This window comes from Dermacentor albipictus, chromosome 1, assembly GCF_038994185.2.
Source record: "Dermacentor albipictus isolate Rhodes 1998 colony chromosome 1, USDA_Dalb.pri_finalv2, whole genome shotgun sequence".
NCBI classification, from domain to species: Eukaryota; Metazoa; Arthropoda; class Arachnida; order Ixodida; family Ixodidae; genus Dermacentor; species Dermacentor albipictus.
Window position 1 is genome coordinate 311653559 of NC_091821.1, and position 14892 is coordinate 311668450.

The 14892-nt window shown below is 49.4% G+C and overlaps 1 protein-coding gene across 1 annotated transcript in view; it reads left to right on the plus strand.

Annotated features, from left to right (window-relative positions):
* The first annotated feature begins 1183 nt into the window (after positions 1-1183).
* The window catches only part of LOC135905100 (uncharacterized), a 46504-nt gene continuing 32795 nt past the window's right edge, over positions 1184-14892 (plus strand). The window contains exon 1 of the mRNA XM_065436091.2: positions 1184-1922. Within this exon, the coding sequence (XP_065292163.2) occupies positions 1912-1922 (11 nt within the window). The 5' untranslated portion in view covers positions 1184-1911. The remainder of the gene's footprint in view (positions 1923-14892) is intronic.

Consider the following 14892-nt stretch of genomic DNA (forward strand, 5'->3'; position numbering starts at 1 on the left):
AAAAGAAAAACAAAAAAAAACAAAAAGCTTTCATGTCGGTCTAGACCACCTCGTCAGGTTGCAAACCGCCACTTACTTCAGCAACCAGCAGATGAAGGAAAATCGCCAATAAGCGAATCTTCATTGCTCGTATAGTGAATGCGGTGCATTCCAGTCCAGAACAGATCATGACGTCGTCCTGACCCAAAGGGAAAGAGAAAAGAAGAAGGAAGAAAACGCGCAACTTATTTTGCAGTGAGCAGGACAGCCCGAACAAAGGCAGCCGAAGGCTATGCCATTATCGCTGATAAACATAGCAGACTTGACCTTCAAACCAAGAACGCAGCGCTGCGTTTCGACGGACGCGAGACAAACCGCCGTTCCACCCTTCGACCGCGTCGGCTTGCGATCGGCGAAGTGGGGACCCGAGGAAACCCTCCCTGGGCTATGAAAACGGGCCACCGTACGTGCTGAGCAAGTAAATAAACGATGCCACAGACACGCGTTCACGCACAGCCGTGCAATGACGAAAAGGTATGAAGACTACACAAGCTTCTCGCAGCCAGTGCAAACAACTGTCGCACCGTGGTCGACCGAGCGGCAAACCGCAGACAGGGCGGCCACGAGGCTGCGCACTCTGAGTGCCTCGCCTGCCAACTTTGGGCTTCACACACAGAGCGTGAGATCACGAAGAAACGCGCGCATATACGGCGTTCGCATAGAACCTTCGCGCGCATGCGTTCACAACTGGAGAGACACAACTCGCCTCTTCCAGCTCACAATGCGCGGTAGAGTAAAATAACAGTCGACAAGAACCGCAGACACGACGTCATCTCCAGAAGTTTATTCCAAGAGAGTCCTTTTCCGCGAAGACCTTCTGCCCTCCTCGTATCGAGAAGCGTTGCGGCTCTTGCTATAGCTACTCTAAGAAGGAGAAGAGAGAGAGAGAATAAAAAAAGAAATCGAGAAACAGAAACCGGCAAAGGCACGAGAAAGGAGAGAAAGGGAACTTATTTTCTCTTCAACGCAATTACCGAAAAGACAAGCACTGAGGAAGAAGGCAGCTGGCCCGCCGGCGGTCAGGCTCTCCCGGAGCGGCCGCGCAGAGAAAGGACAGAGAGAGAGTGCGCGAGAGGAGGCGAGAAGAGCTGTCCCGCCATAACCGGTGGCGAGCGCTTTCGACGTCGCCGCTGGTGCCCGCCGAAACGGGGTCAGCGCAGCGAGAGAAACCCTCCGCGGCCACCGTTACAGGCTGCGAAGCAAAATCCCGAAAGACCAGTTGTCGACGAGCCAGTCTCGCCAGCGCCCGTATAAAACGCAAGCCGGTTTGCGCGGGCGTCTCTCTCCTTAGCGCAGCGCACGTCCGCGGGAGAGCGAGTGCAAGGCAGATACCGCTAGCCGACGGCCGGCAAACAACGGCATCGCCTTCGGTCACCTCCGGCGAGAGAAGAACAGCCACGTTGCCACTGCGATAGCCTTCACGACCAGAGAACGACCGAGTGCCGCCGCAGACGGCCGTTTCTTCTGGAACGCGTGCATCCGGGAAACATGGCGTCGACCTGACCGGCCGGCGTTCCGCCCCCATCGCGCACCTCTTCGCACGTACAGTGACTTGTAGCGAAGGAAGAGACAGGAGGGCCTGTCGTCTCCGTGACCACTCCTCGCCATCCTTGTGCCAGTGAGAGTGAGTGAGGTGACGAGGCATTGTGCAAGTGACACGACATTCGGCGCTTATCTGTCTCCGAGTGTGCGCCTGCAGGATTTTGCGCGCCCATCTCGCTCGGCATCGCGTGCTCTTAAAGGGGAGGTGACGCAGCCGCAACCTTGCGAGGCCGACGTGCCGCCCGTGTTCCGCGTGAAAAAGGATTGCATCGCCGTTTCGTTTTCCTTGCTCCGTCGAAAGCCGTCCGGGGACCGAAGAACGGCCGGATAATGCAGCTGAGGTAGGTGGCCCTGCTCACCTTCATTCTACGCTTCGATGGTGGTTGTGGTTTCGGCCTGTTCTAGGCTTGGCTTAGTGCAAGTTGCATTCACTGCGCCTCTTCAGTCATCTTCGCCTTACAAATAAGATACGGGATATTTTGTGACTGTCCGTAGCTTTTTTTCAACATTCCTAAGGATTTAATGTGTGTGCGTTTATAAGCGCTAGAAAAAGAAATGCACGGTGTGATTCCATTTCGTCTTAAGTACTCACTTTCTCTTGTTCCTGCGTAGGTTAATCTTGTTTATTTATGCTTATTTTTTTTAAAGGGGACACTTTTCAGTAGAGCTCGTGACACAAGCTCATGTATGTTTTGTGAGCACAATACTTATGCAGGCTGTTTAATGTCATTTCGGGCATGAGGATCGAACAGCGAGATCTTCGAGCCAAACAGAAAATAGCAATGACTGCAAGCTGTTTTTCCAGCATGCCTTCTCATAATTTGGGAAAGTATCTCTAACGCAGAGCGACGACCAGGTGGTAACTCTATCGGCTTCTGAATTTTGTTCCTGACAACATGAAATCAATGCATAAAGTTGTTTCTTCCTTAGTTCACATCGTCCTGAAGACGTCCTCCTTAGCGGCGTCGTCGCAAAGGCGAGGCGCGGCCATGTGGGAGGACTGATGTGATTATGCAAATATAAAGCAACCATGACGTACGGTGAACTCTCGGGCTGCTTTCAATTTTACTGTTCAGAGCAGTTGAGGACTCTGGGGAAAGCCTGAAGGAACGACTCGACGTGACTAGATTGTCAAGTATGCAAATATGCCCAGACATTTCGCGAACGCATCTAAGATAACACCACTACAGCGTCGTCTGCGTACCATCATTGAGCACGACGCAGCGAACGCAGTTGTGTAGGCACTTTATTTTCTTCGCTTTGTAGTTGTGTAGCTAGATAGATAAAAACCTGGGAAGTGTATTTCGAACTGCTTTTATTAACCACGTGAAATTTGCAAGGGTTGAAGTCTGCCTATCGATTCCTTAAAGATATCGTTCTTGACGCCCTTCGACGGAGTCTAGGGGTCACGAGCCAATTGGTTTTTATATTATATAAAAATATAGAGCTATGGTGCCTAATCTAAATATTTCTTTCTTTCTGCAGTACCCTGCAAACAGACTGCAAGTTCGGACTAACAACATTATTAGAGCTCAAATTAATAAAAAGAAATCCACGTGACTTGCAGCTGTCGGCAAAATAAACCATTGCGGCTGTCGCCAACGACTCAAACGCCGGTGAACCAATCATAATGATAATCAATGATAAATGAGCAAAACCACCACTCATGCACAAAATTACCTTTGTTGTTTGCTAGCGCCTAGCTGACATAACAACAATTTGGTTAACCTCGTGACCAAATGATGACTAAAAGTACCCTTTTTCTTTTCATATCTGAACTCTCACAGCTGCATTATTGTCACTGCAGTCATATATCGTCAAGTTCTAAGACACGGAAAGTTGAGGTAGCGGTCTTGAGGCAGCTTTTGTTTAACTGCAGTTTAACGCCTCGCCGGCAGAGTTCCAAAACATCAAAGCGATTCACAAGAAGATGGAGGCTTCTACTTATTAACAGTGGAGGGATGTCGCTGAAGCCAACGTTCCGACAAGGGCACTTGTCTTCGTCAGGGCAGCCCTGAGGAAGCCAAACCCTGATGACAGGGCTTCACCAGACAAGCCCCAATGCCAGGCCAAAAGAAGCTAACGTTCCGGCGGGGGGAACTTGTCTTCGTCAGTGCTTGCCTTCTTGTCTTCTCCCAGTGCACTGTGTGGCATGGAAGTGCAGGCTCAGTGGTCGTCACCTTAGTATAGGCATTCAGCATCGCGGAAGTTCTGCCAACCATGCTCTAACAAGGCTACGCGTTTTTTATCTTCCTCAGTGCCCACGCGCAGGCAATCTTGTCCCATTCTGTGTGGCAACGATATGCCTCTCGTCGTCGCTGACACGAGATAACGTACAACGCGGTGCAAGAAACTTGACGAAAGATAAACAAATGATCGAAACCTAATAATGGAGCGGCAATAGCAATAGGAATAGCAGCAGACGCTCCCTTTCGAGAGGACGATCGGGTTCCAGGGTCCGAATCCAGGAACCAATGTCCTGGGCAGACAAGGCCAGGATGAGCATCTCAAGCGGCAAACAGGTAACACAGGGCATCTCGCCGGAGCATAAAAGAGAGCAATCTGAGATTTTAATGCTTAAGAAGGAAAATGCAGAGCTAAAAGAGGCACTACGAACGCTGAGGGCTGAGTTCGAGCTCTTCCGTAACTCGCGTGAACCCCGCGAAGTAGCCTTACCCATCCCAGTACAAGCAGAAGGGTCGAATAAGCGCAAAGCTATTTCCCCCCCTGCGACCACGGAAAGAGAGCCAATGCAAACTGACGAGTCCCCCGCTCAGGACCCTAAGCCAGAACCAAACATACTCGCGTCTTTGAAGGTAATTGAGGAATCGCTCACGCAGATGAGAGAGGCCTTAGCTATTCAATCTAGCACTGTCGGGCATATGGACAGTAACATCTCCCACCTAACACGTAAAGTTGGCATCCTCGAGTCTAAAATGAAAATGATAGACGCTAGCAAAATCAAAAGCATCTCCACTGGCACCACTGCAAAAGCTAAGAAAGTACAGCAGGATCCCGATAACACGAGTCCCCTGCAGGCTCTGCTAGCTCAATAGAAATCAAAATGGCGGGACACACCGGAAACCTAATTATCTGGCAGTGGAATTGCGCCAGCTTCTTAAGGCGCAAGGCTGCTCTATTGCAGCTCATCAAAGCACAAGCGATAATGCCGCACGTCCTGCTCTTGCAAGAAACACTTAGTGAGAAGGTAAATTTATCGGGCTACCGTTCGGTTAGCCAAAAAGGAGAAAATGGCAGAGGTATTGCCACATTCGTCAGGAAAGACACCTCTTTTCAGGAGCACGAAGTCAAAATTTGTAACTCGGATAAGAAATCCGGTCTCGAGGCACAGTTAATTGAAATCATCCCCCACGGAAAAATTCGACGAAACATCTTCATTCTCAACCTGTACAGCTCTCCTTCCGCTCATAAGCATAATCTCCGCTCACTACTAAATAGGGTCGCAACCGCTGCGAAATCGCAGCCCTTAATAGTCGCAGGAGATTTCAACGCTCCCCACCCGGCTTGGGGTTATATAACACGAACAAAGAAAGGGGCCAACCTAGTTGCAGCGAGTACAGACCTAAACCTGACGCTGGTCTCGGACCCACGTTTCCCCACGAGGCTGGGAAACTCGGTCGCCAGAGACACGACCCCTGATCTCAGCTTCACTAGAAATGCTGTGGCCACGTTGTCCAACTTACAGGAGAACTTGGGGAGCGACCACTACATAATAGAACTCAGGATGGAAATAATAGCAGCTCCTCCCAAAACCTATAAGTACACAGACTGGGACCTCTTTAGGAAAATAAGAGGTGAAGATGAGGCAGTATACGACACGTTCAGTGAACTGCTTGTACAGATACAAATGGATGTCGAGAAGGCCACTAAGGAAATAGTTACGGATTTTGATGCCCCAGGGATGGATGCAAGGTTAGCGCATCTCCTGGAAGCCAAGCGCTCTCTCCTCGAGAGATGGAAGACACAAAGACTCAATCGCAGGCTACGGAAAAAGATCGCGGAGCTGAATAAACTCATTGAGGAGCATTGCTCAGAACTTAATAAACAGCAATGGAGAGACGCCTGCTCGGCAGCGGATGGAAAAATGCGCAAAGGAGGCAAATGGACCCTCTTCAAACATCTCTTAGACGATGGACAATCCAAATGTAATCAGAGACTAGTCATAGACCGATTAATTAATAAGGAAAAAATGGAAGGCATCTCAGAGGCCTCCATATTTCGGAAACTAGCGAACAAATACCTTCCCATTGGCCAAAGCCCAGGTTCTCCCCTCCCTCAGTATGAGGGCGCGCCTGCCCCAGAGCTGGACGTTCCCTTCTCGGAAGCTGAGATCAGGGAAGTGCTGCACAATTTAAACGGAAGGTCTGCCCCAGGCCCCGACGGAGTTACAAACCGGCTCTTAAGAAATTTGGACGACAAAGCAATTCAAGCTTTAGTGAAGGAGATAAATGAGGTATGGGAGGAAGGCGTTGTACCGGAGAGTTGGAAGAAGGCCACAGTGGTCTTAATCCCCAAGCCAGGTAAATCACCCAGCTTGGAGAACCTCCGTCCTATCTCCCTTACTTCTTGCATTAGCAAAGTAGCGGAACATGCAGTGCATAACAGGATATCGAGACATATTGAGTGCAACGAACTATTCCCGTACAATATGGTTGGTTTCAGGCCCTTGCTTTCAACGCAGGATGTCATGCTCCTGCTCAAAACACAGATAATCGACTCTCAAAGCAAAGATGTAAAAGGCGTCCTCGCACTGGATCTATCCAAGGCATTCGATACAATTGCACATGACTATATCCTTCAGGAGATATCGGCCTTGAACTTAGGAGTTAAATTCTTCTCCTTCGTTGCATCCTTCCTCGAGAGCAGGACGGCGGCCATAAAGTTGAGGCAATCAGTCTCGGAATACTTCACACTAGGAAACAGGGGTACTCCCCAAGGGGCAGTTATCTCACCCCTTCTGTTTAATATAGCAATGCGCAAGTTGTCGGAAAGCCTTGCAGCAATTCCTTACGTAGGTCATGCATTATATGCTGACGATATTACAATCTGGTGTCCTGGAGGATCGGAGGCTACGGTCGAACAAGCTCTACAGGAGGCTCTGGATGTTACAGAGTCTTTCTTGAAAGGTACGGGACTGGCACTCTCGCCTGGAAAGTCGGAACTCCTGCTGTACAGACAGGCTAGACGAGGTGCTAGGGGACTCACCCCACTCGATCAGGTGCCAATTAGCGTTCGTACCAGAGATGGGCACACCATCCCGAGAGTAGACTCTATCAAAATACTAGGGCTTTCAATAAACTCAAAGGGATGCAACGCTAAGACTATAGCCCAACTCACCACGAAAACTGAAAACATTATTAGATTAATCATGAGAGTGTCCAACAAGAAAGGTGGCATAGGCGAGGATATACTCCTTAGGGCTCACCACGCTTTCCTCATCAGCCATGTCATTTACATAGTCGCAGCCCTCAATTGGACGAAAACAGAAATGGATAAATTAGACACGCTTATGCGCAAAAGTATCAAAAAGGTGATCGGCGTGCCAATCACGGCTAGCACAGAGAAACTCATGACATTGGGAGTACACAACACAACTTCGGAATTAATAGAAGCACAAAAATCAGCACAAATTATTAGATTATCAAACTCCAAAGCAGGCAGAAGACTTCTGGATGCGGCCGGCCTCCGTCCTAGCTTCAATCAGGAAAATATCACGCAACTTGATATTCAGACAAGGAACTCCTTTATTGTAGACCCTTTTCCAAGAAATGTCCACCCCCAACACAATAAAGGTCGAAGGTTAGCGAGGGCTAGAGCTTTCTTAAAGAACATATCCGGAACGGAGACCTTTGTTGACGCGGCGCGACACGCCAGTGCCAACAAGTTCTCCGTAGCCGTAGTCAATGACAGGGGAGAACTCCTCTCGGCAGCCTCGCTGAAAACCTCCTCGGTCGATGTGGCGGAACAGGCTGCTATAGCTCTCGCATTACTTGACTCAAAACGCACTACGGTGTACACGGACTCCCGAGCAGCTGTTAGAGCATTCGCATCGGGATTGATAGCCAAAGAAGCAGCCAGGATTCTAAACGGCAAACACCCCTCTGACACTGTTCACCACATAGTCTGGTTCCCAGCTCACATGGGACCAGACGTATTACCGGGTCACCTGAACCCCAATGAGATAGCCCACGACCGTGCGCGAGGTTTCGTATGCCGCGACGGGATGGTGTCTCGGGTGAGTTCGGGAGAGCTCGTCCACAGTGATCCACTGGTTACCTTTCAGGAAATCACCTCTCATTACAGAGGGAATAGGCAGAGTTTTCCTTTCCCCCATCATAAGCTCAACAGGCCACAAGCTAGCACGCTTCGCATGCTCCAGACGGGGTCCTACCCCTCTAGGGGCTTTTTGAACAAGCTCCACCAGGACATCGATCCACTCTGCCCAGATTGCGGCACTGAATTTAGCTCACTAAACCACATGCTCTGGCAGTGCCCTGTGTTACAGGATTTTAATACAGAAGAAGACTGGACGAACGCCATCACAGACCCGAGACAGGACGTCCAGCTCCTGGCTGTCCAGAGGGCCCGTGAACGAGCGGAGAGGCATGGCCTCTCTGTTCCGACATGGGACTAGCCAGCGGCTGGGTAGGGACCTGCAGGCCCCCGCTTAGCTCCTCAGGACCACAATAAAGTCGTTTGCTGCTGCTGCTGGAGCGGCAAGATTATTTCAGTGTGCGTTTGAAAGAAGATGTAACATCGAGAAGGATTCAGAGAAAGGTAAAAGCTACCTTAGAGAGGGGGCTCTTTATTAGAAAAACAGAGAATTTTGTCGGCGCTTATATAACCGATGGCATGTTACTCTGTATAGGGATGGGGAATGGGATTAAAAGATTCCAGAAGAGAGTGGGAGAAAAAGAGGATAAAAATAAATATGAAATGTCCGAGTGGACCTGATACTAATATTTACAAGTGACATGGCGGGTAAATTTAGGCTTTTGTATAGGAAGGATGCAATTTTTAAAGCTTTCCTATTTGACCAATTTCTGTCAGGTATTTGAACAATAAAAGCTACCGACCAACAATGACCCGAGCGCAGATGCTTGGTTGCATGATACTGACGCATATGGCTGCAGCGATATCAAGCACGCAGGAACGCGATGCGAATATGGCATCACTCGCAGTCACTGTGCACTTATGGCTATAAGAGCTGAGGCGTCGTCGATGACGACACTTTAGAAATGGCAATGGATCAAGAAGAAGAAGAAATCCAGCAGAAAAATAAAGCGTCCTCAATTCGAAGTAAGCGTACACTGGCAGACGCGTATAGACTGCGTAGCCACCAAGGGCGCGGAACAGTGCGGGCGCTTCAGCGACATAGCCGTCTGCCTTCCTCCGTGGCTCGCTCATGGACCGCGTACCATCACGCACCCCTGCACACTGCACTCCTTTTTTCATCACTTCCCCGATCGCATAGATAGCAGGGATAAAATGAAGGAGAAGGAAAAGAGAAGATCGACGCTAACTCCATATACTCTGTACACGCAGTATACGCATAAAGGTGAAAGCGGCGACAAAGAAAGATGCCGTCAGCGAATGTAGCCGAGGAAGCGTTGTCTTCTCCTTTTCTCTAAATTGTGGCGGGACTCCGTGAAATATGCCGGTGAAAGACAACAAAACGCCAGGGGAAAGTCGATTACCGGGTTAAAGAAAAACAAACAGGCAGCCCAGTTACAACGCCGCCAGCAGGAAACGAAAGGAAACCGCCGGCGCCGCTTCATAAGTCTTTCTCGCGGTTCTATTTTAGGGCTGCGCCACGCTTCTTTCATTCCAGCGAAGCGGGTCACACGCACACTTACGCTTCTTCGAGTGGGTCCGGAAAGAGAAACCCCGCCGAGCCAGAAAACAAGCGTCTCTCCGCCGCTGACGCCACAGCTGATTTCCGTAACGCGGTGGGCACATCGCTGCTGCTGCTTTCTACACCGGGCCTCCAGTTATAGTCATTCTATCCGCCTCAATACCGCCCGTCAAACGTCTCCCGTTTCTTCCTCGTCTCCTGTTTAGCTCGATTTGCGTTGGACAAATCTACGGCGGGATTCTTCTTTTGCTTCGTATGTAAGGACAGTGAAAGAAAAAAAAAAGAAAGAAGTGAACACTTCTTATTCCTTCCCCGTCTTTCTAGTACGGTTCTCATTCTCCGCTGTTTCTCCCGCGGCAGTTATTTCTTTCCGTTGCAGCGCACGGCTCATAACCTGTGCCCCGTCCGGTAGCCGGGCGCAATAAAGTCCGGCACGCGCGTGCACTGCTGGGCCAGCACGGCAACACGCATCCGCGCGCCACCGCTCGGAATCTCGCTGCCTCGACGCGTAATGTGGCCCGCGCCGCCACTTGATTGCTTTCACACCGCCGGCAGCGCTGGACCGCAACAGAAAATAGACAGCGCAGGATCAACGCACGCACGGGCTGCTTTCCGAATCGTGGCCCGTAACAATAAAACCCGTTGTACGCGGAAGGAGAATCCGCTTGCCAGGAACGAGTACGCAATATGCGCTGCGTGGAAGTTGTGGCGAAGGGACGACGATGATTGTGTAAAAAGAGACTGTATACGAGGAAAAGAGAGGACTTCCCGCCCGGCCTTCTTTCTTCCCTTTGCGGTTGTTTTGCATCCTTCTTTTTTTTTTTGAAATCGTGGAAGACCGTTTTAGCGTTTCATTTTCGGCAAGCGTGCAGCCGTATGCCTGCGATCTCGTTGACCCGCGCAGATCTTTGGATAGCTGCTTCAGAGTGCTGCGCACGCCTTCCCCGCATCTGCAAATCCTTTGGCACGACCACCTCAGGTGTCGTTTGTGGAGCACGAGGAAAAGCGCGATAAAACAGGAGGGCGCGTCCGGAGAAGAAGCGTGTTCGGTGTCCACGCGGACGCACGCGCCAACGTCGCCCCGTGCGAGTTCGCCTGCAGCACTTGCGTGCACGGGACTCGCCCGGCCGTGCCTGCACCGTCGATAGATTCGTATTCACCCGCCGATCGGAATTTATTCGGTGTCGCCGAATGATATCTGGCGACACCGAATAACAGTGAAATTCACGTAAATACTTGCCATCGTGTCTCTGTAAATGCATGTAAAGCTAATTTTATTCGCCAGACATACGCATACGTAGGGCGTCTCTGATGTTCGAGATAGAATGCCTGTTTTTCGCTCACAAGTAAAGCTTAACGGCGTTCGGATACGGCTACGTGAATGTCTGATTTATTGGCACCGAGTGAGAAATGCGTTCGTTTGGTGCCGATAACAAGAAATTTGTCTAACAAGAAATCTCTTGCAGGAGTAATTTACTCACATCTCATTTGAAAATTCTCAATGCGTTAACCACGTTCGTTAACCGAAGCGAACGTACACATTTCGCAGTAGACATTTAAGTGTTTCAAGCATTTAAAGAACATATAGAGGGTGACTAAGTGAAAGGGCCCCACTGCAACCCTCCTCATCTGAATGCATGCCTAATTAAGAATTTATTTAATCAAGTCACGTGCTAAATTTGTACAAACTTCATAATATCCTCTAAATAACAAAATGGCTGCGTTGTAGGAACGTAACCGAAGTCTTACTGGCATCACTGTCCGCTAGTATGGCGTGGTTAAACGATTATGTAACCAAAAGCATGAAACCAAAGAAATCTCCGTATCTAGTACGAACATTGGCATTGTATACTGCCTACTTGTTTCTGCGCGAGTGCGCAATGAAAATATGCACGCTACAGCGCCAGGCGCCAGACGAGACCAGGCTTTGAATTCCAACAATCGTTGGCAACTGCTTGAGCTGGAAGCCACTGCAAAGACTTCGTGTCGAATGTCAATAAGGACGCTAAGCTATTGCCGTGCCAATGAGTATATTACTTAAAATATCCACCGAGGTGGGGGGGGGGGGGGCACAACTTGAGTAATGCGGAGGCCGCATTCATCTTGTAGTTCTTCGACGTCTCCTTGTACCTTTTCCAGTCTTGCACTGCATTCTAGCACGCAGCCTTCAGTGGTCGGTGTCCTTCTTTTCTTTTTTTTCCCTTCTTCATGATGCCTCCCGACCAGACGGGCTTCCGTGACAACCTCTGCTTCACTGAAGCCGAATGTGAAAAAAAAAGAAAAAGAAAAGAAGACCGCGAGCAAGAAATGTAAATGTGCGGTCATTGCGCACTGGGTCGACGAAGCCCTGGTGATTCTGCAATTGGTCCTGATGCAGGACCACTTTCTTTGACGTGCGCTGAAATTGTAATGCAAGGGCATTTTCTTCTCCCACAGTTAAACAAACGGTTGCGGCTTGGCCGAGCATGAAGTCGATGTCCTTGGTAGCTGTGTGGTGACGCCCAAACAACAGAGCAGGAACAGGGCTGAGCAAGGATCACTGTTTTGTGCTCTGCGTTTTTAAATAATCAGGTGGTCTAAAAGGTAATTAATTGTCATATATTGCAAACGTCAGAACAGCTCAAAAACCTGTACAGAATTCTTTTTACATTTTTTTTTAGCAGCTTCTTGTTAGTCTATCCAACGTGCGCGAAGTCACAAATGTACCCTCATGCAAAAAGCGGCAGGTCACATTTCACGTAGTGTGGGTGAAACAGAGGATTACCGTGCAGTGTCGACGTCGCGATCAGTACTTCCGGCTGCAGCGCGCGCGGTAAGGACCAGCTAGAACTCAGAACCGAGGTCGCATATTAAACCTCATCCAACTAGGTGGCTGTCGCAGTCTATGACTTATTAAACATACTACCTTCTTTTACTTTGTGTTCCCCCCAAAAGCAAAATTTTCTTCGCATCGGTTCCATAGTGTCGTCAGAACATCTCTCGGACAAGTGTCTGCATAATGGATTTGTCACGCGGATAGTGATGCTAGCGAGCACCAGGCGCCGTTTTGTGCTGTGTAGGCCGCTCTTAATAAAGTAATGAATTACATCAGATTTCGAATGTTGGCAACTTGATCCGCTGTTTAGTTTGTTGCTATTGTCTGACCAGCCGGTTCATGCTCCTGACGCATTATCACGCACGCACTTCTCCAAGCTCACGAGAAGAGAAGAAAACCACGTGCCATGGCAATGCAGCGCGGCTGCCTCGACGTTAGCGGCGGCGCCTGTTTACAACGACGACATAGCGGATCGACGGCAAACACGAAGCAGCCCAAAGCGTGAGCTCGCGGAGAGCGGTCCTCTTCGCCATTGCTATTTGTCTGTGAGAACAAGTTGAGAGCACCTGCCCCGTCGTCCTGTTGGCTAAACCATCAGCCCCACCGGGCCCCTCTCCTGGCCTGGCTCTGTCCGTGCTTCCTGACATGGCGCGCAGTTCACACGGCGACGGCATGCAGCGTGCACGGCGCAGCCTTCACCCAGATCGGTCGCGCATCGAGCGCTTCGGATAACGTCACCGCTGCGCGTCCTCGCGCATTCCACGTCCTAGCGCCAGCCTTGCGGGCTTCACTCGGTATCGAAGAGCGCGCGCGCGCTGATCACAAGCTCGATGCGAATTCGTCGTGCGGCTGAGCAAGGTCGGCCAATGGCCGCAAGCCGGCCTCGTCGGCGTAAACAACCACAGTTTTTACGAAGCTTAGGCAAATTACCGTGGAAAGCTCGTTCGCCAGCGATTAACAATGATTCTCACTGAAAAATAAAAGAACGAGAGCGTCTCATAGATGTGCGGTCCTTTAGCTGCTCACGCCTGTCACCCGAGGCGACTGCGCATGCTCGAGAGCTGCCTCCTCTGCTCGGGTCGTTCAGCATGTCTAGGACAAGGAGACACGGGTTTCTTCCCTGTTTTCCAAGGCAGCGACTGTCACGCTGCGATATACGGAAACTGCTCGTATATTGGCTGCTCGTTATATGACGAACAGGGTCAGACCATTCAAGGACTCGACGGCCCGAACCCGAGCGGGCAGCTTCGAGCGCTTGTACTGTACATATATGTTATGCCGCGACGTACGCGCATTAACTTCTTAAGATGACCGCCAGTATGGCCTGTTTGAGCCTACGTATGTCAAGAAATAATAGACGATGGACTCCCAGTGTATAGAAAGGGGCTCCGTCAACACATTGCTCTCTCTCTCTCTCTCTCTCTCTCTCTCTCTATATATATATATATATATATATATATATATATATATATATATATATATATATATATATATAGTAGGCAAAGAGGGTTTCTTCAGGCTACCTTTCAAACGTAAAGAACTTGAGTGGTGCTACAAGGTAAACAGAACAAGTATTTAATTTCGACAGTTTCGATCGGTGGACCGATCTTCGTCAGGGTTTATATATATATATATATATATATATATATATATATATATATATATATATATATATATATAAACGACAAGAAAGGGGTTTAACCGAGGGGGCCCGATTTTTATAAGTCATGTCATGAGAAGCCAACAAACACTGACACCAAGGACAACATAGGGGAAATTACTTGTGCTTAATAAATGATGTAAAGTAACGATAAATTAATGGAAATTAAAGTGGATGAAAACACAACTTGCCGCAGGTGGGAACCGAACCCACAACCTTCGCATTTCGCGTGCGATGCTCTCTCTCTCTCTCGATATATATATATATATATATATATATATATATATATATATATATATTGATCGATTCCGCGGGATGCCCACGATCGATTGTCCCTACTATGGGTGAACTTGCTCAACCCGAACTGGTGGGCTAGTTGGTTATGCATGTCTATTGGGTCACAGCGCACAATAGATCGACAGGGACTGTCTTTACTCTGTCAGTCCCTGTCGATTTATTGCGCGCTGTGATCCTATAGACACGTACGATGGGTGCTACCCGAAATGTATTCATAATGTGCGCTTCGTCCAACTGGGGCGCTGGGCCTTCGTCCGCTATCAGAAATTGATGCCGATCTGCGGAGTTCATCGTTGCGTAGGCATCGCTTAGTTGCTTGGTCGCTACGCTGAATTAGCTCACCACTTTACATTTTGTAGGCTGGAGCGGGTATAAGACCGCTGCAGCTAGGTGTATCATACTAGCTAAAAAAATGCTAAGCCTTGGCACGTCAAGGAGCAAGAGAGGAATCCGAATGAATGTTCAGTGATCACAGAAGTGCGTGGTGGCATGAATTTGTACGAAAAGCGAATGCTCCGTGAAGAATCGAGATTTGCTGAGACGTTTGGTTCCTGCAGTAGCTAGGGCAGTAGTTTTTATTCGGTGCGCGCTTGTTCGGCTGCCCTGCCGTGGCTCTGCCTGCAGAGTGGGAACACTGAAACCAACTGCGCACTTTGACGTGCG